Source organism: Antennarius striatus, chromosome 13, assembly GCF_040054535.1.
Source record: "Antennarius striatus isolate MH-2024 chromosome 13, ASM4005453v1, whole genome shotgun sequence".
Taxonomy (NCBI): Eukaryota; Metazoa; Chordata; class Actinopteri; order Lophiiformes; family Antennariidae; genus Antennarius; species Antennarius striatus.
The window spans coordinates 20,816,625-20,844,498 of record NC_090788.1 but is presented as its reverse complement, the minus strand read 5'-3'; the positions used below and the strand labels follow the sequence as shown (position 1 = coordinate 20,844,498).

Here is a 27,874-nt window from a genome sequence, read left to right as displayed (position 1 = left end):
CTCCTCTCTGCACCACCTGTTGTTAACGCCTCTCCCCCCCAGCACAATCCCCTTATCCTGCCTTTGTCCCATTGACCCCCTACGACACAGAGAACACACACACACACACACACACACACACACACACACACGTTCATCACCGGTCACTCGCCTCTAGTATGGTCTAATTAATTCATTGCTATCCTCCTGAGGGGAGGGGGGTTGACTGGTGGGTCTGGCTCATTGACCAGCAGACGGTCGGATCATACAGGAGGGGTTAAGCCAGATCGGGGCCCGTGGCCATCTGAGCCCCCTCTTTTAAGACCAGAACGGCCACTGGCTCTTTCCTCCGCAATCTCATTAGTGAGGCCTGAACACACCTCCAGGCTCACATAAACACGGAAGGGGGGGGGGTTACCTTCAGATGAATCGTGAGGTCACAGGAGTTAAGGATGAAGCATGAAGGTATCACTTCATCCCAGTGACCCCAACTGGGACTGGCTCCAGCTCCCTGTGACCCGCGGCGGTGGATGACGCGGTAAAACCACAGACTGATGATCTCAATCTCATCTATAATCAACTCACATAAGACATTCCAAATATTAATTATGTCTTAAATATTCAAATGAACGTTTCAAAATTGAATTTTAAGTTTCCATCAGTTCGCATTAGTCCACGGAGTCACAGTGTCATCCTGGTCCACGTGGACGAAGGAAGCTGGATCTGATTTATTACATGGGACAGAGTAACTCATTTGAAATGCATTACTTTTATGTACAATACCTGAATGAAAAACACTTGAACAAGCACTTAAAACTCCACCTTAACTTTACATGTAATCAGTCAATAAATGGAGTGCATTCAAAAGTAAGTTTCCGATGATATCATTTTATTGTTTTAGGGTGTAATAGATAGAGACGGTGACACGTAATCAATCTTCTTTCAACAATGCATTTTTACACATTTCCCCTCCACAATAAAAGCATGTAAACCATGACACGCCATTAGCTGGTGGTCAGAGCTGCACTGACCCCACTAAAACTCCACCGGGGGGGGGGGTATCCTCCTTTACCACATCAACTCTTTCCTAACCCCTCAAATCGTTCCCACTTCCAAATCCATGCATCCTGAAAAGCATTTCTCTTCATGGGGGTCTTGGTGATCAGAAGCTCAGTGTTCAGTGTGACAGGTGTGTGTGTGTGTGTGTGTGTGTGTGTGTGTGTGTGTGTGTGTGTGTGTGTGTGTGTGTGTGTGTGTGTGTGAGAGAGAGTGGAAGAGAGAGAGAGAATGACAAAGAGAAAGGAGGATCCAACTGGTGACAGTGCTGTTCAGCTGTCTCTCTCTCTCTCTTGGGGTCTAGGATTACGACAAGTGAGAAATTTGGCCCACACTTCCTTTACAAAGGCTTAGGCCGCGCGCGCGCACACACACACACACACACACACACACACACACACACACACACACACACACACACACTATAACAAATGTGCACAAAGGCAGACGAACGCAGGAGTTTCAGCACATCTTCACCTGTTCATTCCCAAATTCCACCGAAGCAGCTGCACCTCCAGGGTCTGACCTTCAAGAAACCTTCAAAAAAATGATGTGGGGGGGGCTTCAAGGTTAGCCCAGACAGTTTTATTTGACGTACCTACGACTCCACCCCAGCATCTTGGCAAAAGCAGCTCTTCCCCTCCTCTGTTAGTGTGAATATTCATGAGCCATAAAGCCAGGCGGCAGAGACGGAGCGGGCGTAATAAAAACGTCAGAGGTATAAAACACTCAAAGGAAGCGCCGCCAGGAACTTAGGCAAGTCACTGAATGTCAAATCCTCACCTAGGGGGGGTCTGGCCTGTTCGGTCTATTGTGATTCACCGACTTTAATGCATCTGACATGAATTGGCCTCTGCCCTGGGCACAGAAATTTGTATACCCCATTTTCAGGATCAAAGAATCCCTTTAAATGCATGAAATCGGAGAGGATTGAGGTGCAAAAACACAAATTCTGGAAGGAAATATTCAGTTCAGTGGTCAGCAGTGTTTCTGTAGTGCAAGACAATGGAACGTACAGTTAAAAGCACAAAGGTTTTAACTGGCATAAATTACTAGGAGGGTAATCTGAGACACACCTAACACAAAAAATCCAGATTCTGCTTCTTTTGCTTCAGATGGAAAACATTTCATTTTTAAAAAAATTTTCTAAATCTGCTAAACAACAAGCAGACAATCTAATTTAGGCAGAGGAAAACAAGAGCCTTACTGAAATAAAGCTAAAATAAGTCAGTTTTGACCCATCAGGACGAAAGGCAAAAGGAGTCGTGTTCATCTGCTCACATGGGGGGAGGCAGATTTATGAGCGGAACACTGCAGCCACCCACAATAAGGGTACGTACTGGAATACTTCTATTAAAAATGTTGACTTTTGATTTCAACTTTGTTACAAAATTGTCAAGTTAATGTTGAGTAAATTTTGTATAAGCCTGATAAATAATAGACAGTCATCAGCGTACAGCTTCTGTAATATATGCCCATCTATCCATCTCACTATTTTAAGGTCTCCCTCTGAAGATTCTCAGAGCTCATGTATCACACATTTATTCATCAAACATGTCATCAATAATAAATGGAATCTGTTGCAGAGGTAACTAGGCAGAACCTGCCCTAATGAGGTGTCGAATGTCTAATTGTCAGTATAAATGTTTGCCGAGAAAAACGATCTATGTGAGAAACAATAAGCATCAATTATTAGACATCTTTGGAAGAAAATGGTGTAAAATGTTCAGAGCGTTCATCACACTGGACACGACGATAAAGTATTTCAAATTCCATATCATGATATTGAGCTGGTTTTTAATAATGGAAGATGCACACAATCTTTCAGCGCACATCTCAAAGTATTTATAGCCACACAAATAGTTTATTTTTATCTATGCCGCAAATTAAAGCATCGGCTAACGACCCATTTATCATTTATTTATCGTTTTATTGATTGATCAATCACCCAACAGTAATCTGTTTGCATGAGGGGATCAGTGCTCACCTCTATGTCTAAAAGGTCCAGGGTTTGAGTCCTGGTCAGGGCCTTTCAATGTGGAGGTACTGTAGATTCTATTGATTCTCCTGTCAGTATTGACCAAAGCCCTACTCTGAATCCTTTGCTCCTCATACAGTAGGACTAGTCCCAATCACCCCCTGGACCCACCCACTGGTCCTACCCCTCCATTCATGTTCCTGCATAGGGCAGTCTGTCCCGTTTCTGTAGGGGATAGTGGTCTTCTGCTCCTCCAGATGACCCTCCAAAAGGTTTTCTCAGATGCAGGCTTCAAATGGAGTGGCAGAAAAAAAATCCCAGAATGCTTTAGCCACTGATGACCTGAAAGGTGGCGTACTATTTCCTAGAAAAAGACTTCAACCGCTGCCCATCGTAACTCTCCTTTGAGGTTGAGGGGATTTAGAACTTGTGATTACTTTAAGAGGATCCCACATACCTCGTACTACATATGGTGGTGTGTACTGTGTGTGACAGCAACATCGATTTAACAAGATCAAACTGATAAAAACAGCAATTTCAGCGACAGATGTGAGAAATACGAGTCTATTGAAATGAGTGTTTATGAAAGATTTTGTGAAAAGATTTCAAATTTGGATGACAGCAATAGCCTGGAGCCAGATGTTCTCCATCAGGGGAGGAATCTCCAAACACTTCACAGCCACCTTTTAAGCCCAGACAGGGTGTTTGATCTCCAAAAGATAGATTTTGGGTGGAGTTTCACCGAGAGGCTGGAATTCATAACTTGGCGTTTCCAAATACAGCTCAGGTGATAGAATGTCTCGTGTGCCACGACCCCTGAGGTCATTTATCAACGGCTGCGTCATTTCTACCCAAGAAATGTCGAGACAAGCTGTCTTTGGTAAAAGCTGTACTTTCAAATGATCTAACCTTTTGATCCCCTTACACAAATAGATAAACCATGTGACATGAAACACTGCAAACGGAACCTCTTCCATAACCCCTGCAATCAGGTCTATTTGTCAGGGCAGCCTAGGCTGGCCTTTCAGCCTCCAACAGAAGGGAGTGTTAGGGGTTAAACCCTTCCCACAGTGCTGGCTCCATCACCACACCTAATATACACATCGACCCACAATGCAACTCTCTCTCCGTCTGCCTCCAGTGCTTCCAAGACTCGGGGGCAAAGTGACACCAAACCACAAAGTGCCATCTTGTGCCTTCTGCGACACACCGAGCCCCCTGGCAGCTCCGCTCTGGCTTATGTGCCAGGGGCCTTATCTCCGGCCCCGCTGGTGCCACACAGAGGGGGCTGGCAGGAGCTGCGACAGGCTCGGCTTTGGCACCGGTGGCTATTTGTTCTATATAACCTCACTCTCTAGGGAGGCAACGCTCCAGAAGTGTGTTTGTGGGTTTGTGTGGGTGCGCAGGCAGACGGGCAGGGGAAAAGAAAGGCAAATCCACATTTTAAGGATTGTTATCCGAGACGGCAACAGCTTTACACAAAGTTGTGTCTCTGTGCGTGTCTTTTTGCAGACAGTTGTAGAGATGTTCACCTCCCAGGTGACCACATTATTAAGGAAAGTGAGCAGGAGACATGCAGAGAAAAGCCAATGGACTGAAGTGTGTGGGCTAGCAAAACCAGCCTCACAATACACACCTGGAAACACAATCATGCACAACTTTCCTTGTTTATGACAAATACAGCTTCGACACTTCATGCAAGACTCATTTCCTACATTTGACTTTCTCATTTAAGGTCCAGCATTGGGTCAATCAAGTGTTGCAATTTCTGTTCCTTTCAGCTGAGAAAGAAAAACGTATTCTGTTCTTCCCATCTCCACATCTGCAGTTCCTTTTTTTTTTTTTACTCGTCTTAGTTAAACTCTCCCTGGCACGACTTCAGCTTGTTAAAAATGCAGCAGCTAGACTTTTAACGAGGAACGGTCCGAGGTCTCACGTCACTCCCGTTTTAGCCTCACAGCATTGGCTGCCTGTCAAGTTCAGAATGGATTTTAAGATTCTTTTAATCACTATAAGCCACTTCATGGCTTAACTTCTGCCTACATGTCTGAGCTGCTGACGCCTTAAACCACTGAATGGCTCCTTAGGTCAACCAGCCTACAAACCAAACACAAAACTAAAGGTGCTTCCAGCGACCCTACCACCTGAACTCTGGAATGATTGTCAGATTTCATCCCTTACTAGATAGATTGCTGTTTACTCTATGATTTTTTTGCATGCCTTGTTACCTATTATATGTAATGTAATGTAATGTAATAATATAGTACACACTACAACTGATAGAAACATCTCCAATATGTTCACAGTTTGGAAAGAAAAATTCTAATGTTAGAAATTAAGGCAAGCCAAAGCGAAGCTCTACTACTACGGTACAAATAGAGGAAATAAATTAAACATAGTCTGTGAGAGACTCTACTGCTTCCCTCTTTTTCTGAGATCGTACGTATTCTACTCGTTTGGTCTCCCTATACGCCTTGCATCACACATTTGCTGCAGAACGTGATGCCGATACCTAAACCCCGCAGGAGCGAGGTGAAAGGTAATTTTTCATGCTGCTCGAGGAACAAGTTCAGGAAAGGTGGTGGATATAGAGCCCAGAGTTAAAGAGGATGGAGAATGATTCATGGGCTTTTTTTTCTGTGAAGGAAATTCAGCCTGATAATGAAGTTAGGGGCAAGAGGAAAGTATGATTCTTGACCGTAAGGTGTTTGACAGGAGTCTAGAGTTTCACAGATTTTTCCTGGGAGTGGGGTTTGTTTTACAGCGCTCAGCTGGTTCGTGTTAGCGCAGTGAGAAAATTCCTGAGATGACTCTTGCTTTAAAGGATGGATGATATCAGGAGAGGATGAAGGCAGGGATTACAGTAACAGTTTAAACATTTGCTGGTGTTTCTGACAATGTTGTCATTTTTGTCCAACTTACTGGATAAGTAAAAATAACACCAAAGTTCATCCGCAGGTCAGTATTTTCAGCAGGGCTGTGAATCGGCTACAGTCCGCTGATCAATATCTCAATACAAGATCCATGATGCAATATTATGTAAGTTTAACTTTACCTGACCTTCGGAAAACAGTTATAATGTCGTGAACATGTACTATAAAGATATAGTCAAACTTAGTGGGATCTGTGTATACAGGTAGTCCTCAATATATGAACACAATTGGTTCTGAGAGGTTGTTCATAAGCTGAATGGTTCTTAAATCATTTTCAAATTTCAATCTATAAACACCATTTGAGGTAATTTCAACGTCATTACTACTATAAATACTGAAGTACTATTGCCTGAGACTGACCAGAACCAATAACAGGACATAAAAACAACCTTTTTTACAATAAAATACAGGTACAGCTTCTTTGGAGTGAAGGAGGGAGGAGTTATTGTGGGTCAGAGTCAGAGTTCAAGATGCACTAGCCTTCGCTTTATTATCCATGATAAACAGTGAAGTATCCAAGGTATGAAGTCTGAGATGCTAACAGAGACAAAGAAACAACAACAAGAGGGGGAGACGAATGATAGACCTACGTGAAAAAAGAGGTGCTGCCCCCACAGGGGTTGTGGCAGAAAAGGGGAACTGCACGACAATAGTCAGATACGGTGAAGCATGTTTGTTTGTATCTTTAAATGTTCATAAGTTGAATGTTCGTATGTTGAGGACTACTTGTACACTGTAGCACAACATTCACAACCATGACGCTGATTCTGTGCAATCTCAGCAGCACTAAATGAATAAAAAATTGGATGAAAAAGGAACTCTTCAAGTCAGCAAATTTAACAGAATTGTCAATAAAAAATACAACAACCCTAACTCTTCCCATTCAAACAATGAATTAAAAATACATGCTGTGTTATTGAGGAGCAACACACAAAAAACACATCATAGTACGGTCATTCAACACAACTGGTTCAAAGTAGACAACACACAACATACTCTCAGCTATTCACAGTCACATAAACCGCCTGCTATTTTCCACGCTGCCTCCTACTTCTGTCCAAACAAAATTGTACATTAATGATGTTAATTGCCCAATTTAACAGCAGAGATTTAATTATCTGCATTTCATTAAAGTGTGACGGATCCTCAGCGGTCCTGCTGTGGAGAAAAAAAAGAGAACTCATCTGGCAGGACTTTATCGTACTTTCAGGAACTAACCTCTGCTAATGAGAAGCTCCCAGCCAACAAGACTCTTTCCTCCCTGCAAGCTGATCTTTTTTGACTTTCCTGTCTGGTGGTGACAACGATTATCTGTTTGCAGGACCAAGCTGTCACCCTTCTATATTAACAGGACCGGTCGGAGGACCGGTCACAACCCATGAGAGGCTGGATCCTCTGGACCGGGAGGAGATAGGATGTGATGAGAGCTGGGACGGAGCCTTAAGGGGTTGTTCTGGTGCGAGCTGCCAGGAGATCTCCCACCGAGGTCAGAGGTGGTGTCTGAAGTTCACTCAGCCGTGTGACGGAATGATAAGAGCAGAGAGCCTTACAGCTGCCTCCACACTCCTCTGCTTTAATAGTGATGCTGACATTTCCACCGGGGAAGTCAATCTAGTATTTAAATACTGGAACTACATAATGTGTGTGGTGTCTGAAGCCTGACGTGCACTGGACTGTCACTTCTTGGCTTTACACCAAACATTGCTCTTGAAACTTTCCTTGAGTGAAGTTTTCTCAAATCTTTGGGGACAAGCAAACCTCAAAAACACCCTAAAACATGCTTTAGGTTCTTTATTCTTCATGTGAGCATATATGTTCTTTATTTGCTCATGAAGAGAGAATATGTTGCTGAATCTGTGTTAGAATCTGTGTTAAAGAGTGTACCATTCTCAATCCAAAGCCACCAGCCGGCAGCACCTCGTCATAATCAGTAATGTGAAAATGAAATGTTTGTCTTATTCTCAACAGCAAGACGGCAAACTAGTTACAGTTATGCTCAAAATAATACCAGTGTCTTTAAAAAGCTAAGTAAATGTCAAAATATGTCAAAGAAATTGTACTTTAATGAACACAAATGCATTGGGGACACTTCAGATTCTATTTCAAAGCAAGAAAAGTGGATATTAAGTCATTAAATTTTATAATATTTCACAGAAAGTCAAGAAATGTAATGTTAAAAAAATAGCAGTGTTGACATCTGTCTGTGGAAACTCAAAAAGTACTGTATAAACTAGGAAATTCTTGAAAAATCAACGTTGCTGAATATCCCAAACTAATATTTTGTTTGATAGCCATGGTTTCTGATAACTGATCCACATCTGTGGTGCTACAGGTAAACCTCAGCTTACGTCGTTAACTGGTTCCAGGAGACGCTGTGAGTCGAAAAATGATGTAAGTAGAATCATTCTGTTTCCAGGTTAAACTGACGACAACCATTCCCTGTTCTGTACTGCACTTTATTAATGAATGCCATTTAAATAATATTTGATGAATAAAAATCTATTTTAAGCTTACAAACAATTTAATATTATTTTTTAATATTGTACAGAAAACACGACAACATCTCGTCTTGTCATTGTGGGTCACAGGGGTTGCTACGGGCTAATAATATGGTAATATATGTGTTTATTCTGATTTATTATACAGTAACATGATATTATGTGCTTTTAATAGTTAACTAGTGATTTGTGGCAGACGGACGTAAAGTGGAATAAAATAATGCAAACTAGATATTCTATTTTTTAAAAACCATCGAGAATGACAGAACTTGAAACAACCTAAGTCGAGGTGTACTTGTGCAGAAAGGCTTGTGAAGGTCTTCAGTGACCCTCAAATGAACTGTTATCCAGAACTGTCCAGAACCAGAGCCGGAACAAAAAACCAGTCATTTTCTGCCTTTTACTTCGACTACCTCAACATGTATACACACACACACACACACAGCAACACACACACACACACACACTAACATGGAACACTCACTTGCCACCTCCAGAGATGCGTTGCGACTGACCGCCTCGCCCAGGTAGTTCCGTGCCACGCACACGTAGACGCCTTCGTCCGGTTTACTCCGCCTGCCGTGTACGATCCGCAGGAAGAACAAGGAGCCGCTGGGTAGGAGCATCCGGTGGGACCGCGGATCCTCCCGATCTGTCTCAACACGCTCCCCATCTTTGTACCATTCCACCATCGGAGTCGGCCGGCCCTCCGCCTTACAGTTCAGGGTGGCCGGCTCGCCTTTGGACACGATCAGGTCAGATGGGTGTTCTATGATCCGTGGTGGGGCGTCCTCTAACCTTGGTCTGGATCCTACAGAAATGAAAATACAGGGAAGACAGAGTTTAGATTAGGGACTGAACTAATAAAATATTCATGTCAGAACATTCTCCCCAACAAACTTTTATCATATAATTAATTAAAACATATGGGAATGTTAAGACATTTGAACTTGCCTTTTCTATCTAACAGAATTATTTATATCACTCAGCGTGGAGCGGGTTGCTGCAAATTTCTGGTTAATAGAAATGTACTGTTGGTAGACAGTGTTTATGCCGACTCTCCGGCTTCCTTTTTAAAGTATGATTGAAAGAAATAAATGAAGACAGGGACAGAAGCAGGCTGAGATGGAGGCAAGGTAATTCCCACAGGTTTTTTTTGCCAGCTTTGAAATTGCTTTTTCTCCCCTCCATCTTTCCTCTTCCTCCTTCAATTTGAATGAGAGCATGTTGGCAGGACAATTATGCATGAGAAGCAATAACACAAACTCAAGCACCACAAGGTATGAGGGAAATTTCCCTCTGGAGAGCAAATGAAAGAGTGACAACAGGAGGTGCATCTTCCCAGTGTTTGTCAGGCTAACAGACTCGGCAGGAACGTGTTTCTGATTTGTCTTCTCACTCAACCCTTGAGCTACACTGTTCTTAAGCTAATTTCACTATTTCACCATTGCACCATTTAGCCAAGGTGCACAGCAGTATATTAATGCAGCGTTTTCAGAACGTTCAAAGACTGGTTGAGCGTTCAGAGATGTGTAGCTCCTGAATCACAAAATATTCCTTATTTAAGATGCTGGTCTCACATCATTTTAATCAGTTTCAATTTAATAGGACTTAAACATAACTTAATATGACAGTGAATTTAAGTCCTGATGTAGGGTTTTAGTTTTAGTGTAATTTCACGATAAAATTCAATTTACATAATGCAGAGAGTCGGAGACTCTATCATAATAACATAAAAATCAGTGAAATTCAGATGTGCTTAAAAGTATAAAAACAAGGCAGTCACAGACTGCAATATCCCGTGACACCCCTGAATTCAAAATTTTACCCTGACCTACTTGCATTGGTCAAAGATCAAAAGATAGTGTTCTGACCTAGTGTCATTGATCTATGGTCTCACTCACACTGGCCTTCTCCCTCGTCTTTCTATGTTATCTGGTTCCTGAGAGTAAAAAATTGAAATTTGACCTTGATCTAGCTTTCTCAAGGTCAAGGTCATCATCTCATTTTCATCCCCTTTGCTGCCTGAGTAATGTGCTTTTTGTTTCATCTTTCTATCTGCAACGGTTGTGAAGATACTTGGTGGACAAACTAACGGACGGACTAATGGACGAACAAACACTGACAATTACAATACATCACTGCTTTGAAGTGGGATGTAATCAAACATATTGCAGACATGAGTTGTGAGACAAAACGTTTAGGGCTCAGACTAATGTGTGGATGATGGACAGACAAGGGTAACCCTATACTAGACACTCTCTACGCCTCCTCCGTGAAAGACGAGATCCCGTCTCCAGGTGCTACTGTACCAATAAGGCTCCTTCTGCTTGGTAAAAAACCGTCTATGACAAACTACTACTGTAATAAGAGACCAGATCTCAGTGTAGACCATTAGAAACTATCAGGTCCAGTGTAAGACATACTGGCTCTTCCCACAGGTATATGATGGAAAAGAGAATTCAAAGGCTAAGGCAGGAAAAGACCTGATAAGAAAAGAAGTCAGAACAGCTCCTCTCAAAGGTCTAAATCCTCCAGAAGTTTGGGTGGATAAAGAACTTAAGTGCTTTCCACTGTTGGGAATACAGAACAGTGTCTAGTGGTCCTCACTGAGTGCAATTACACCCACAGAGATGGTGAACAGGAAGCTCTGAATGGGAGAAAATGGCACTAAAGTTCCATCAAGCTGGATTCAAATAGTGTCTGGGTTATGCCTGACTTCTAGTTTCATGCACTGAGAGAAAATGAGAATCTGACCAGTCTTACCTTAAAGGTTCAATTTGCTGTCATTAAGGGGAGAACACTGCTGCAGCTTTTTGAAAGAAAATCTACAGTACCGCACCGACTACTTCATGGCTGTTCAGGTTTAATACTTCGTTATTATTCTTTCAGTAAAAACAGTAGGTTAAATTAAAACTGATTAGAGCAACAAATTTATGAAAAAATAATCAGGAAATAAAAATAGGGAACTAAAGAGCACTTGAACTGTTCATACCTTTACTAAAACATTATCAGTAAAACTCACTGGAAACTATCACCATATATTCATTTGAATAGTTCTTAATATTTCATTATAAATCATCTTGTCTTTTAATGAAAAAAAAGTTATTATGAATGACACTTTAAGAAAAAAGAAAAATCAACCCTGTTTCTGACTCTCTTTGGCTTCTTTAGTTTTCTGTTCGGTAAAAAGTCCCTGGAAAGCAGTCCTCAGTTTTCAGCAGCATCACTGTGGTTCAAGGAAGGCTGACCACTGATTGGTCAGAGAAAATCAGTTCACGTCCGTCAGACAGAATGTCAGTTTCATGTTGGATCACCATGACAACCAGCTACATTGAGCTGGTGATATGTTCTAATGGAATACAAACGGAGATGTTCATCAGGATGGCGTCAGATTAACACTGATGACGAGTAACTAATATTTTGTAAACAGAAAAATTTGATCCATGACAGAAAACATGCATGTTATTATTATTATTATGAAGCGCCTCGTGTCTCTCAAAGCCTCTTAGCGGTGGATGAGACGGTCCATCTCAGAGCTTTAAGGTAGCATCTGAATCACGCCTGTACCCAGTCCTTCTGCTCAGGGCTTTTGGGAGGGGGGCCACTGTCTGTGGTGAGAGCTCAGCAGCGCTGAGTCTTTAAGAGCTGACTCATAAATTTTACAGTCCAGCTTGTTGGAACAAGCCATGTGGAAATGTAAAGCATGGGGTTTATTAAAGGAAGAGACCACCGTGTGTGACTGGGTTAGATATGAAGACAACGTCCAAGTGGAAACCACTGAACACCGACTCCCCCAGTGTGAAATCAGCCCAGGACGGCTGGACTGGATGAAATGTAAGATAGTGTAGAAATGTTACCCAGGTGCATCACAGAGCTGATGGTAGATCTTAATCTACATTATCATCATAGCGGTGACCTTTGCACAAGCTCTTGTGGTCTCGCTGTACATTAGAGTGACAGTACAGACCTACATGTTAATTCAGATGGATGGACACACAAGGATATTTGAATCTGTACGCTTCATATGTGATTATTCCCGGACTACACGGCTAACAGTGGTACAGATCAATGTAACAGGTACGAGGGCAGCCCGAGAAGAGGAGCTCAAATCAGGTTAAACAGACAGCTGGAGGCTTCAAAAGCCTGTCTTATAAGAAAATATGCACCCCCATGGACCTATTAGCTCCTGCCATTGGTGTGCTACAGTAGCATGGCAGCAACTCCCACGGCTATATGTGAACTAATGAAACCAGTGGAAAGTAGCGGGAGTCCAGAGGGAGTTTTAGACAGGAACGGAGAAGAGAGGAAAGAATAATTACTGCCTAAATTACAAAAGCAAAGCAGAAGTGGAATGTGAAGTATATAAATGATAGCGATATATCGTGTCAGTCATCAGTCTGCCTGTCAAGAAAATGTTTTATCGTCTTCAGAGAGACAAACTATTTGTCAGGAAAATGTAAAATGAAAGTTAAAGGTATCGCTACTCGAGATGGAGCATATGTATGTTTGTTCGTGTTTTACATTTTGATGAAGATGATGCCAATATGAAGGTGGAATCACTGCAAGAGCATGGAAACATGAAAGTTATCAGCAGATCAGCAGATTTGTGTTTGTTTGGAGAGGTAGATAATCCATTAGTTTGGGTGGTGAGACAGATTATCATTTGGATTTGGAATTTAAGATCTCGAGTCTGAAGAAAACCACCATTCGTGAACACCAGTTTTTCTAGACATACGGTATTAAACTACTAATAATAGCAATGACATTCAGATATTGGGGAGGGTCTGATTATCATGATAGTGTTGGTTTTAGGGGCAATGACACAATAGTGGAGGTCAACACTATCTCAGCAATGTCTGAGAGACTGGATCAGATGTAAAACTTTCGTTTTTGCCTCAGTTAGATAGGCAAACAGTGTCTTTTGATACAAAAAAAAACAGTTTAATTACCCTTGCATTGTAATTATATGGTTAGCCATATCGGCAGCAATCTGCTGATAGCGTTTCATCAGATGATTTAGCCTCTGGGCACAGGGGCCGATGTTTCTTGGCTTCCGGTGAAGCCAGCAGATAACAAGATATCTGGACCAAGACTTCCTTCTTGTCTGCAGTTGATGGTTTACAGTCTGATTAGCAACCTCTATGACAGATATCTGCATATGAAAAAAGCTAATAAAAGGCTAAAACCACAACAATAGACAATAGCAGATTGAACAGACTACAAAAGAAGGCAGAACGTCTCTGAGACGACCTTGTCCTTCAGCCACAGACTCATAAACAGATATCTGTTGACAGAAAGGAAACCATCAGAAAGAAGAGCTTTTAAAATGCATTCCACTCAGCGTGAGCTCTCCAAATCTACTCAATGTGTCCAAATTGACAGATTTAAAATCAGAAAGACTCGTGTGGAGCACTCTATAAACATAATGCATACAACAAATGCATAAAAATGTAATTTCCTGTCTTCAAAGTGGTTTTTAGAGGAATAAAAAACACAGTGACTGTGGTGAATAAAGCCTTAGAGGGTGGCAAAAAAACAAATTGGAACAAAACAGCCAAGGGAAGCAAAAACTCCTGCTCCTGCTGTATTTTTTTTAATGGAAGATGGCAAAATGCTGAGGAAGAACTTTTTCACATATAGTTCAAGAACAAATAACTCGGTGTGTCCCGCTCATATAAAACAAGAACACCACTGCCAAAAATGAAGTGGACCTACCCGCCACCCATCCCCCTGCATTATTTCACTACAAACACAAGTCGGCTTTCACTGCTAAGCTGATTTAAGCCTAAAACATCAGAACAACAACAGCAACTTGCCCACATCTACTAATCTTAACTAGTACTGAAATGGTACTAGACGAATTTACATTTCAGGCTTGACATCAACACTGTCCAATCTGGTGATCGACTTCAAAACATCCAAAAGTACCAAAAGTAGAGGAACTTTCAACGTGTTTGTCTGTTTCTATTTTGATACCACAATAAAAGCGTATTAAAATACACTTTGCCTAACAATCTTAAAAAACAAAAAACAAAACGCGGCTTTAACCAACTGAAAACAGGTCCAGTCCAATTACCCAGAAATAATAAGTCCTACGATACTGTGCTAAAAAGTCACACGTCAAATGAGCGACTGTCATCTTGTTTGGAGCGTCTGATCAGAGATGTGCTCACTCTGCTGCTGTTGACAAAAGGCCTTGACAGTTAATCATTAAAAAAGGACAGCCAAGAAAAGAGAGCAATTAGAGAAAAAGATGTGAGGTGGGTTAGAGAATGTTGAGTTCATCTGATTTGAAATAGACCAAGCTGGAAGAAGTTCTTCAACATAATTTTCTTGACAGGCTGTGTGCATCAGATGACAGGCTGTTTAAGCTTCATCTGGACCTCTGCAGCACTGCTTATAAATATACTGCTACATCTTCCTACATCCACTGCTTCCCAACGCAGAAGTTATGATGCCCAGATCGTGGCTTGACATAAAGTAAATCCACTGGCACTCATTTCAGATGAAATTTGCCATCTGAGGTCAACCGAACCTCACACCTCCTTATCAACATGCGACACATCCCCAAGCCATAGAACCCAGTGTCATCACAAATATGATCAAAAATATCTTGTTCACTACGGCCCTGCAGGGGAAAAGACATAAAACATTGTTGGCACTTCAGCCCCATCAGGTCCTCCACCCTGACAGGGTGAGAAATGCCTTTCATTTCTTCACCAAGGACTGGAAACTAAATCAGAATAATGCTGTACATCAAAAACCTGCTCTGCTTATCACTCCGTAGTGAGTCCTGGTAAAAAAAAAAAGATTAAGGGAAGCTTTGGCTTAGGAGCAAAAACTAAGGCTAAGATGAGTCAACTCTTGCACTGGATTCAAGATAACCACTCTTCTCACCAAAAGACAGATTTTAATGGCTCAAAAAACTATTTTTAAGCTGAAATTCTAATAGATGGATTCGCCACTGGTGAATTGCATGAGTTTCATAATCTTTTAAGAAGGGCCAGCAGACAGGAGTGCAGGGCGAGAGAAGACAAAGAAAAAAAATCCCGTTCCTATCCTTCCCTCATCTGCAATTCTTCTTAACAGGTCAGCTTCCCTCTTACAGAATTTGTTGTTTTACAGCTTTGTTGCCGTCTCCTCCTCATTCTCTTGGTTTTTCACCAAAGCCACAGGAATTGATTTGCAAATGTGCATTCAAAGTTAAATTGGCAGCAGTGAGGGAGGCATGCTGGAGTGCTTTCTCTGCAGCCTCCTACTCTTTGACCCTGTGGGGACAACAAAATGAGGCACTTGCATGAGAATACAAAGGACCAGCCATAAAGAGAGAGCCTTCTTAATTGAGACAGTGTTGATGTTATGCATGTAAATGGGCAGGATCAACTTTGCAAAAAGGAAATTGGGTGTTTTTATCATGTTTCCCTTGGGGCCACAAACAGAGTCAGAAGAAGGGGCTGAAGTTGATCTTCTTTTAGAGAGAGCCATGGTAGACATTGGGAGTAAAAAGATCCAATCTTTTCAAACAACTACGTTGTTAATCATATTTTGTTTGAATATCAACAAAAAAATGTAATGGACAGAGTGAACTGTTGGACTATAGATGCTCTGAGTGTCCTGTAGGTAACCATGTTGGTAGGTTTGTTATGTTGCCTGTTTTATAAGATGTTTATGTAAAAATAACCGAGTGGATTTACATGAAACTTAGTGAAGGCTGTGGAATGAGTGAAAAAGGACAAGCATTAATCTTGTTTTAAATTTTTTATTCAAGTTAAATCTACATTTCCCAACTTGATTAGCTCTTCCTGAAGGGTCCTGGATGTGGAGGTAAGATCTTAACCCCAAGCCCGAGTCCAAGCTCCACCCGACCCGAAATTTGGGCCGGGTCTGGCTTAAAAAGTCAATTACGTTTGGGTCAGGTCAGGCTGACCAGCCGTAAAAGTTTAAATCTTGACTTCCCAGACTCAGTCCTGAATGTCCAGGACCTGGCTTTCAGAGCTGGTGGTTTGTGTAACAGAGCCAGAATAAAGGTTGATCACCAGAGGTATAGAAGCATGGAGCTCAGTGTTGGCACGTCTCATCAACGGCGCTTTGCATACATGCAGAAACGCCATGTCCTCAGCGTAGTGCAGGTAAACTACCCCACCAGAAGCAGGAGTACTTTGCCTTGATGGAAGAAGCACCAATAGCAATGCAAAAGTTGCCATGGATTGGTCCAGCAAGTTCGACACACGATAGTTTAAACCATTTGTCTGTTCACTGTAGTTTCATTTTTTATGCCTACCGTTACAAGTTGTGTTTTAAATGCGTCTTTTACGTAGTTTAGAAATAGAAGCTCATGGTATTACATTGGAAAATGTGTTTAACCAATAAGTGGATACTCAAATCTGAACCCAAACTACATCTAACTTCATCACAGCTTTCTCTTGTGGTGGACAAGCACCTACTCTAACTCTGGAGCTGAAACAGTTTGTCAAAGCTGAGCTACAAAAACTAAAATAATGTACAATAAAAGTTTTGTTCTTCCAACTAAGGTCCAACAGACCATTTCTACTCCCGACATAACTTTATGTAAAACTGGCTGAGAGGCTGAGGAGTGGATTCAAATTTGTTCCAAGAGCAGAAAAATTCCTGAGGGGCAGGCAAACATCCATTTAGATTTGTGTGCTTACATCCCATTAATTCTGCAGCACATTCCAGTATAAAGAATATCAACATCGATTGGATCACTCAGCTTAATATATTCTCATACTGAAATTCAGAGAACAGACGCAACATGTAAATCATAAATGACACTCCTAAGGACTTGCAGCAAATCCAAGCATCCCTCAAGTCTTCGCCAATCCTGCCAACAGGTGTCAGTTCGACTTCCACCAGCTTGTCAATACCAACCATTGATTTTCTCTTCTGAGTCGTCTGAAGGGTTTTTGTGAGGCTTTGAAAGAGGAAGAGAGCAGCTGGAATCTCACTCGATTTTGATGTCTCAGGATAACAAGAGAAAATAAGGCCGAAAATACGAGTTTATAGGAGTTTATAATGACTGTAATGATACAGCAAACACAAGGAAAACATTGTGAGTATCCATAACCTGGTTATTCCACAATGTCGAATTAGAATTAGTCACTTGGGGTTCAGCAATAAACACTGAACCCACTCCGTCACGTGAGCGAGGAAGTCATTGGGGGGCTTGGGTTTGGGCGAACCACTGTTTGTGGCTGCAGTGAAATGCCACCGGCTTCCTGTCCCACAGCAGCGTATTAGACGTGCGTCTGCTAACACACACTTACTTACACACAAGCTGGCCCCTATCAGCTCCAATCTGTCTGGCTGCATGGATCACACAAGTCACTCTGAGAGAGGAAGAGGTCGAGACGGGGACTTCCTGAACGCCGAGGTTCATAACTCAGAAGAAAAACACTGAAAATAGATGCTGTTGAAAACAAACTGCAGGGGGCGTGTGTTAGCGCTGAGTGTGATGAGAGGTGCCTGATTACAAGTGTTGCAGTTAGTATTTTCCACACTATAAGGCGCACTGGACTATAAGCCGCATTTTCAATGTACTGCATATTTGAAAACTTTTTGAGAAAATTAAAAGCTTTTAGGTGCAACTTATAGTGTGTAAAATACAGTAATTTGTTATATTCTTATCAACACAATGGTCTTTTTTTTTGGCCACAAAAAATAACTTCACAGCATCGCATCACCAACTATTAAACTGTAAAAACAGAAATAAAAAAACTCCATGCAGCTCAGACAGCATAATCCAAATCTCCTGAATCTTAAACTGATTTGAAGAGATGGAATTAACACTTTTTTAAATACTTAAATGTTGAATCTCATCACAGCCTCCAAGGCCACACCTTGTCTGAAGGTGTTTCCTTCATTTAATTAAAAAAAAAAAGCCTCCATCTTCTTCAGTCAACCTTGTGATGATTTCCATGAAGAGACATATAATTGGGTTTTACTAAATTATTATGTGGATTTCTGGGATGTGGAGAGCTATCAAGCCGCTCTGCAATACTCTTCTGTAAAGTGAATCAGTCCGACGTGCTTCCACTTAATGTAAAGTCTCAATGAGGATTATGAAGACTGCATTATGAAGCCATAACATGAATGAGACCAATCACATAAGAACGGCTGTGAATGAGCAGCTACGATGCTGGATGATCTCTTATTTATAATCATGATAATAAAGACAGCGTTACAGAGAAAGGCAGCTAGATGTGGCCGCCACACGTAGACAGATTCAGAAAAACATTACAACTGGTGATAATCGCCTCACCAGAGAAACGGTTCTAGGAATGAGTTTTTAGGAACGACAGAGATGGCTTTCGTCCTGCTGCCCATCACTCGTCTAAATGACAGTAACGCTTTTGAGTTTTGCAGTGAGTTGCTCTGAAAGGAAGGTCTAACTGCCTCATCATTGAAGTCAGTTCTCTAACTTTCTCTACAAGCATTCATACATAATCTTTGATAACGAGCTTCCGCAGCGTCCAATCAGAGACAACCTAACTGCCTCCCATCCCTGAGTCTTTTTGTGTGTGTTTTATTTTAACATCTACACTCCCATCACAGAATAACATCTACACAGCGACTATTACATCATTGGCTGTAACAATCCCTCTGCTGGCATCACCTTGGTACTCTGACAACCATCCATTCTCAGTCTCTTCTTTCCCACGCTTGCTCCAGCCCTCCACCAGAGTCCTGGTGAGGACCGGCGGCGTTAGCCTCCGCCGGCTCCTGTTCACTTGGCGTTGCTGTGCTGCAAACTGCACTCTGCAAATGATTAAAGTGAGTGGAATAAAGCGGTGACTGAGACTATGATGAAAACCATCCAGCCTCGTCAGACAGGAGATCAGACGCTAAAAAGGACTGGTGTTGTTAGCGTCGTGTCACAACAACACAAAAACACTGACAGCCCATCATTAGGGCTTCTATTTCTGGAGTCACTGTTTCAGACGCTTTCATTGAGTCACTCTTCAGCTTCACCTCTTTAGTCATGTGTGTCCCTGAACTGTTTGACCATATGTAATAGTTTCATTATTATATTGCAGATGAATACCTTCATTGTGAAACCTTTGGGTATGTGAACACACCTGTGGAAATAAAGGCTACAGCTTTATTAAAGACCTCCCCGTTCAGTTCGGATTGATGTTCAGACCAGCTTTGGTTCCAGTGACCTGTGTCCAGATCTAATGTGATCACGTCAGTCCTTCAAAACAGAAGGAAGACACACTCTTTTTGTCACCAATGAAGTCAACCTGTTTATAACATGTCGTAGGACTATGATGACTTATAGACTGTGTTAATACAGATGCTGAGACATCTGGGTGTTCCTGTTCAACGACTGATGAATTATTCTGTAAACGTGAGGCTAATTCAGTTGAAAAGTGTTCATATTATACTTCATAAAGCTTTACATCATGTGTAAAATCACAACCACACTCCACGGAAAACTGATGCAAAAGTAACAGGAGTGTGTGTAGGTCAGCTCGCCCTTATGTGATATATCCACACACACATTCTTTCCACTATAGTCACCACATCTTGGCCTCTATGAAAGCACTTAATACATTAATTGCGGACACATCCAGTTTTTTTGCGGGCAGAGGAAGGAAGACGCGTCTCTGGAGATGCCGTTGGCAGGTCGTTGCAGCGAGTCTAATGAAGACGTTTGGATGCCACGTGTGAATTTATGCACGGCACTCTTTTTTTCAATCACTTTAATCTTTCGCAAATCACAGCGGGGAAAATTTCTCTACTTGGACTGATTATAATCTCCATACTTTGCACGAACTCAGTAAAAAACCTATTTGGACTATTGTCCAATTAGTAGCTGTTGCTCGTCTTGAGCGACTGACACACAGCGGTCGGCTTTGCTTCACGCCCCCAACAAACCCAGAGGTCAACCCTCCTGAAACACTGGAACTAATGTTGGGGGCCGTCCATCTGTCTGCAGCCTGGGGTACGGCGCTCGGGTGGGGTCGTGTCGGGGCCCCTCAGGCAGTCGCTCTTGAGACCTTTCAGGAGGGGGCACAGCTGACTAGTCCTGTCAACACCCAACGCTAAATAGAGTCCCTGGTTCGCCCCCACCCCTCATGTTGTGACTGTATTTACTTTGGTGGGAAGAAGCTGAGATACTAAAGATCACCATTAGGAGAGCAAGAGGAAGTTTGCAGATGGATTTGCACGCTGCAAAAAACACCCAAGGGTGCGTTTGGGAAGAGAACGCAAAGGGCCGTGTATTTTTCTTTTACTGGACTCAAATGTACAATTGCTGCACTAATGGAGGACACTGACAGACCGATGAATATTTGGAGGTGTTAAATTCTATCACCATGGGTGTGTATGAGTGTTAAGAGAACATCACTGTAGCTCCCAAGTTTTTGCAATATCTTATTTTTAAATGTGGCGAACCAGGACCCGTGTGAAAAAGAAGACGGATCCAAGCGCCGGAGCTTCAAACGGTCATTTCTGTGACATGAGATGACAGGAAGAGGATGTTTGCTTCCTTTTAAGTGTTATTCACTCAGACTTAATTAGGACTCGCTTGTTCCTTGGCTATTTTCACAAGACACACAGCTCATTTGAATGGATCATACCAGAGCGCGTTGAGTTATTGACAGGCTTATTGATCCGGAGAGAACAGATGGGCAGGCAGGTGGGGGAAGGGGAAGGTACGCTCCATGTGTGAATGCACGTTTTGTTCTCAACAGGAGCTACAAAGCTTTGTCTGTCCTGTTTCTGTCTGCAGGAAAACGCAGATATGTCAATACGCCGATGACACACACCTGAGCTACGGCACGCTGCCTGCTTGAAGCCGATCTCATTCACACTGTGTAAACTAGAGTGGAACCGGTTTACTAACTTTTCCTTTTCCTTTTCAAATTGAATAACTCACTACAAGACGCATCTTCATGACCACCCAACCATCAAAATCCATTAAAACATTCTAATATTTGTGAGCCTTAAGCTCAATGATTATTCAGAATTTTAGATTTATAAGCAAGGGATTTCCAGACTTTGGATTTTTCATCTCATTCCAAATACAAGCCGTTCCAATTGTCGGTGGGGTTTGTTGGGAATGAAGATGTTACCTCTGAAGCAGCAGGTAATTCTCAAAATAAAAAAATGAACTAATTAAAAAATAGTCACAAAATCACAGAGGCACGAAAAATGGGACAGAAACGTAATATAATATTAACTAGATCTCGGTTTGCAACAGCTTGCAACAGTATGATCAATTATATGATACTTTTTCAAACTATCAAATCAAATTACAGAGGAATTTTTTAAAATATATTCATTACTTCCAGTCACACCTTGGAGCAAGTTCATTGTCCAGACCAACACAGACATTATTTCTAGAATAATTTCCAGCTGCAGATTTTTTAATTATAATTTTCAATGATGTCTAAAGAAAATTCCACTCATTTCCACTCCATTGGTTTAATAACTACACAAACAAAACCCAATAGTATCTTTAAGGGTCGATCAGTTTGAGACAAATCTTTATAATCTAGAAAATGGACTGATTGCTGGTTTTTCTGATAGAATTAAAAAAATCATTTGTAATCCAAATGCAAAGAACCCATAGTGTAATGTCACGTATTCAATCACAGCAGCACTAATCCATTCAACCCCCCCGTTAGTCCCTGGGATGACAGCATGTCTTTAATACCTCATGAACACACTCCTCCCAAGGCAGGACGTGGAGCAATGAGATATCCTGATAATTGTACTATTTAAGCCACATTACGGCCGGCTTCACACACACACACACACACACACACACACACACACACACACACACACACACACACACACACACACACACACACACACACACACACACACACACACACACACACACACACACACACACACACACACACACACACACACACACACACACACACACACACACACAGCCTGTAATTACAGTCTGGGTACAGCGAGGCGACTTGATCTGGTTACTGGTCTGTTTGGGGACATTCATGAGAAAACAGTGGTTTTCAAGTGCTGCTCCCAGTCAACTAGACACATTTTGACACCCCCCCCCCCCCGACAGCCTTTGGGGAGAAGTGCCAGATCCCCAGTGTTGACTGATGGTGACAGAGATGAGTGACACAGAGTGGAGGCTCCAGTGTCACCTTACTGGTCAAACAGTCTGAAGAGCCGAGCCGACACATGACTCCACATGAAGGGCTCCTCCACACATCACAGGAGAGCCTGATCCTCAAGGTCCTCTTATCAAGCTCATTTTATCCAGAACTTTATCAGTCTGGTGCAGATCTGAAGCTCCCTGTACTCCAAGTGTGTCTGGGTAACTGGGTCTGAATGGGACACAAACACATTTTCAAATATAGATTCTAACCAATAAAACGTCTGCCGGCTAAAATCAGAACAGGCATTTTATTGAAAGTCACTGTGTTTTGCTGAAGTGAGAGTGTGTAGCATTAATCCAGCTTTGTCGTCCCAGAGGAGCATGTGGAGTCACTGGAGGAGCTCTGACAGACGCTGACTTCATATGCTGCGGGTTCATAGCCAATGTTTACAGCCTAGTAAAAGAGGGGCTCCGCAGTAGGTCTGGGCCCAAAGACACCACGCTGTCACAAACTATAACATCACACTTGTGTCGGAAACATTCCCTTTGTATGTCACACGCTGGGGTGTCGCACACAGACAAAGATATGAGGGGAAACAGCCTCTGTTCTACTGGTAGTGGCAGGAACACACCTCACTGGAGGAGGATCTGTGGAGCCACAAGTATCTGAAGGGGTTTGTTCATCCCAGAGGTTGGACTCATGTCTTTATACTGGGGGGCAGGAAATTATCAATACCCTTCAGTATTGCAATATTGTGTTTTGCAATACTGTATGGACTCTGTAGAATGCAGTAGTGATTTTAAATGTCTAATAATCTATAATTTACTCCTATTTAATCCATATGGAATTCTGTGAGAAATACAAAACAATGACAATCACAATGAACTGTCTCTCTCACAACACCCCAAAATATTGAATATATTGGTCTGGGATGTCATGAACTACAGACTATACAGTGCACCCTCGTGCATTCGTGAATCAACGCTCACGACTTCACCTCATATACAATTTCCTCCGGGATTAATAAAGTATCTATCTATCTATCTATCTATCTATCAATCTATCTATCTACCATCACTGATTTTTGGTAGGCAGTCACGTGATACCATACTCGCATTCTATTGGCTGACGGCATCCTGAAGTGCGCTACGTTCCATGAGTCTCGGACTTCTGTGAGACACAGAAGTGTTTTAAACAGTCTATCAGAGTGTTTTAAAGGTTATACAGATAGAAGGTGGTTTAATATCAGTATGGGGGGGTTCATAAACGTTTCAACTACTGTAAATTAATAAGATAATTAGTTTGTCGCTATATCCTGATATTAGTTAATATCAGGATATCAGGACCGTGAGGAACGAGGGCGCACTGTATTTGCATCTCTTCCTGCTCTCAAACGTTCCAGGCTGTTCTAGTCCCAGAAACTACAATTAAAAGGAATTGAAAGGTTTTGACGCGGTGGTCTGTTTCCGTCATGGTTATTCATGGGGGAATCTACTCTGTTTACTTTGCAGAAACTGACGGCTGTTTGCGCACGAACACGGAGCAAACAGGCCTGAACGTTTCTTTCAGTCCATCTGTTGTCTGTTTTCTACCGAAACTCTGTGTTCAGGTGTAAAAAGAACAAAACACAAACTGGTTTGGCAGCAGATTTTTCAAACAGTCTTTGACATATGCAACCGAGTGGGTGAGGTCCCGACAAATCAGAAATGTTCCAACCCCTGCTTAAACTTTTTTATACTTTTGGAGAGTGTCACCCCTCAAGCCGGGACGTTCTGTCTGCAGGACAGAACCAGGCACAGTTGGACCCTATGGATAATGCCTGTCTTAAATTTCTGTACCACCTTCTGACTGGGAAGGATGTCCATGATATCAATAAAGAAATTAAGAGGCCATGTAAGGTGGAGTGGTTTCACAATTCTGTGTCACATCCAACAAAAACGTGTCAGACATTTGTTTTATGACTTCATTGAAGTGAGAGCTGAAAAAACTTACAAAATAGTGTTCTAAGAACTATTTTCCTGAAAATAAGAGAAAACTCTTAGCATTAAAATGAGGGTTCTCCGCTCTGAGAATGTTGCCATGTCCTTGGAAATCAGCTTCGACTCTAGTCCCTAGGGTGGAAATGAGTTCCTTTCTAGTTTCCTGCTATCAGGGGTAAGTTCTCTAGTGGAGGTGGAACCCCACAGCACAACACAAGAATGCAATCAAGATGACAAAGCAACAACAGTTTCGCATTTAACATGGTGCATGTGGTGAATGCATTCAGCCAACTCACATTACAGTTAAAAAGAAGTCATACATTTTTCATCCCTACTGTTCCACAGGAGGAAATCAAAACCCAACGGCCTGCCACGCTAGCATCGGTGAGAGGAAACCACTGGTACCACGCTGCTTCACAGTGTGCTGGGCTCGGGTTAAATGGCTTTAATAATAGAGATAAATGAGCCGTCTAGGGTCCGAGCAAAGGCAGATTTCTGGAGGGAGCAGATGCTGGCTGGAATCCAAGGTCCCCAGGGCAGGACACACAACTAAGCTGCACAAAGACTGCCCTGAAGTCTAAGTGGCCTTCAAATGACATCATCCAGGGTGATTACTCACCTCTGCACATTACTGACATTTTTGAAGGTTTTCTGAATTTGATACAGGATCCATATATTGATAAAGGGGAATATGCTGGTAACAGAGACTTTGCTGGAGTTAAATTACAGGACAGATAATTTATGCCTGTTTTTTTATTTCCTGGAACCTTCTTCAGAGCCCTGGTGGTCAGTGGGAGTCTGATATGAGGCATGCAGCTCCATCTGTGCAAACATCACCCACAACAAGCAGCCAATTTAAACTCACCATATGCCAAAGCTCTACATGTAGTCAAAAGCAGCAAGGGAAATAAAGTGTGGTACTCCATGATCCGGTCAGAGGGTGATAGGGTCGGTCTGTTGGGGACTGGCTGTCCAGCAGCAGCTATAGATCCACAGTGATCGCCAATTATTTCCAGTCTATGGGGTGAAATCTCCACAAACAGCATCAAACTCCACCGCCAGCATCTCAGCCGAGGTAGAAAATTACATCATAAGTTCAGACATCCCATTCAGAAACTTTTTCACCAGCTCCGAAAGTCCGTCTAACCCAGCGGACGGTCCGTAAGAACGAGCCGCAGGTGACGCGAGGGGAGCCGGCTACGAGCGGCAGGCAGCACCCGGTGGATCGGTCGCATTAACTTCACAAAGATGAAGTGATCGTAAGAGAGGAGCTCAGTCCCAAACTTCATAAAGTCATCATCTGGAGAGGAAATACTTCACTGTGGACTCAGAAGGATCCATTCTTCCAGGTTTTATCAGCGCATCTGCTTCCCTCTGCTCCCCAGCGAGGAATGAACTCCGCGGCTCCGGCCTGATGGGGAACACGGAGCCGTTTGAAAACACAGCGCTGCACGAAACAGCAGACCGTGAGATGCGTGGCTTCCGGTTTCACCTTCAAAATAAAACTACGATTTTTCTTTATCGCGTTGCAACGCCGTTAAAAAACTGCGAGTCAAATATGGAAACAACGCAACAAAAAAAAGTACTCGGAAGCCAATTCTGAGCTTCGCATTTTTTTTACACTCTCAACATGACATTTTGACTTTCTACTGCAATTTGTTGCTCAGCAGTAAACAAACTAAATTCATGGATTACATTATGTGCTAAAACCAAATACTCTAAATAACATCAATCATCCTTCAAAGATGGTATACAGCTCTTTATTTACTTTCTCAAATATCCTGGATGCGTTTTTAAATAATTTTATGATGTCTTTTACACATTAACGAACCCTCAGATGTGAGGTAATACTTCAGACATGCTGTAATACTGCATATGTAGTAAATTGATAAGAATTGTGTGCACTGTATGGGGGTGATGGGGTATGACGGTGATGGGGTTTTACAGAATGTCTGATCAATTTTCCTAATTGTACTTATTATGGAGGACCACTAATGGAACTTCCTGTATACGCTTAGCTAATTGTGTGTGACTTCACTATCCCAGCCATACTCCCTTAAAGGGCCAGTACACGTCGTAAGCGACTAAAAGACATTAAAATGGATTAACGCTTAACGACCATGATTTACTTTCTAACATAAATAAACGATTATAACGAAGAAAAAAATTCAGGTGAACTCAAATAAAGGTGATGGAGTCAATCAGATATCAGTCAAGTACTGTTTCCTAGGGTTTAATATAATGTTTGGGTTTATACACAGTTACATACAGTTTACTCACAAAAAGCTCATTTTATTATGCAATGCAAAACTATTTAATAAGGTTAACAACAACGACAACTATTATTATTATTAGTAGTAGTATTATATTTAAAACAATTGTGGATAATTTGGGTCACGTTTATGCTGGAGCAACGTTCAATGAAATGTCATAAAAAATCTTTTTTCGAGTTTCACCTGGTAGAGACATGGACAATAATAATTTTTGAAAAAATCTTATTATCAAAGACCTTTCTACATTTGTGTATTTTCATAATGTTGTAACATTGTGTACACTTCTTGCTTTTGCTAAAAATAAAATCTGTGAGGGGTGTTAAAGATGTCTAAGGCTATCTGAGGCTCTCTATGATCCTACAAAATCTACTCAGATTAAATCCATTTAAAATCAACCTTTAATTCATTAATGTCACACTCTTCAATGTAGTGCAAATGCCAACATTTATCTGAAAGCTGTTATCCAACTGCACAGGCATGAATTACGTTGGCAGTAGTATGAATCCACATGCAAATTTGTCTTACATGTGAAAGACCTTTGATCGCCCTGAATGTGGTGCTATGTATACAAATCAGGCAGTGGAAGTGACTCAGGCGCTGAGATACAAACACACCCTACACACCAATGCAAAATGTCACTGTTTATCCGAGCACAGGCTTTGCCCACACTTGATGAAAAGCGAAAACCAATATTACTCATGCCAGGAGATATGGTAAACTGCAGCCAATGAGACTTGACAGACCAACAACCACAATTCTGCAATAAGGAGTGATTGGGTAGAGCGCTGTTGAGCTGAATAAATGTTAGGGGTCAGGCAGACGCAAACACACAGCTCTTGACATTTATAGAAATGCATGGGATGGTGGTATGCATCACGTATAGCATACTAATATAAGGTTTTACACATTCTGTCACACACGGTTCTGGGCTCAGTCTACATCTCTGAAGTCACAGAGCTTGTTGTAGAGAATAAATACTCTATTTTTGTGCTGATGGAAAAGGGAGCACCAAGAACCGCCGAGTGCTTAAACACCCCTGATATTTCTTTCATGTTTTATGCATGTAC

General features: G+C 41.9%; 1 protein-coding gene across 3 annotated transcripts in view; it reads right to left on the bottom strand.

The window, feature by feature from the left end:
• The window catches only part of robo3 (roundabout, axon guidance receptor, homolog 3 (Drosophila)), a 79,277-nt gene extending 53,371 nt beyond the window's left edge, over positions 1–25,906 (bottom strand). For all 3 annotated transcript variants that reach the window (XM_068331011.1, XM_068331013.1, XM_068331012.1), the window contains exons 1-2: positions 25,400–25,906; positions 8,929–9,255 (exon numbers count right to left, since the gene is read on the bottom strand). In XM_068331011.1, coding sequence (XP_068187112.1) covers positions 8,929–9,255; positions 25,400–25,580 — 508 coding nt within the window. In that variant the 5' untranslated portion in view covers positions 25,581–25,906. The remainder of the gene's footprint in view (positions 1–8,928; positions 9,256–25,399) is intronic.
• Between the last annotated feature and the right edge of the window lie 1,968 nt (positions 25,907–27,874).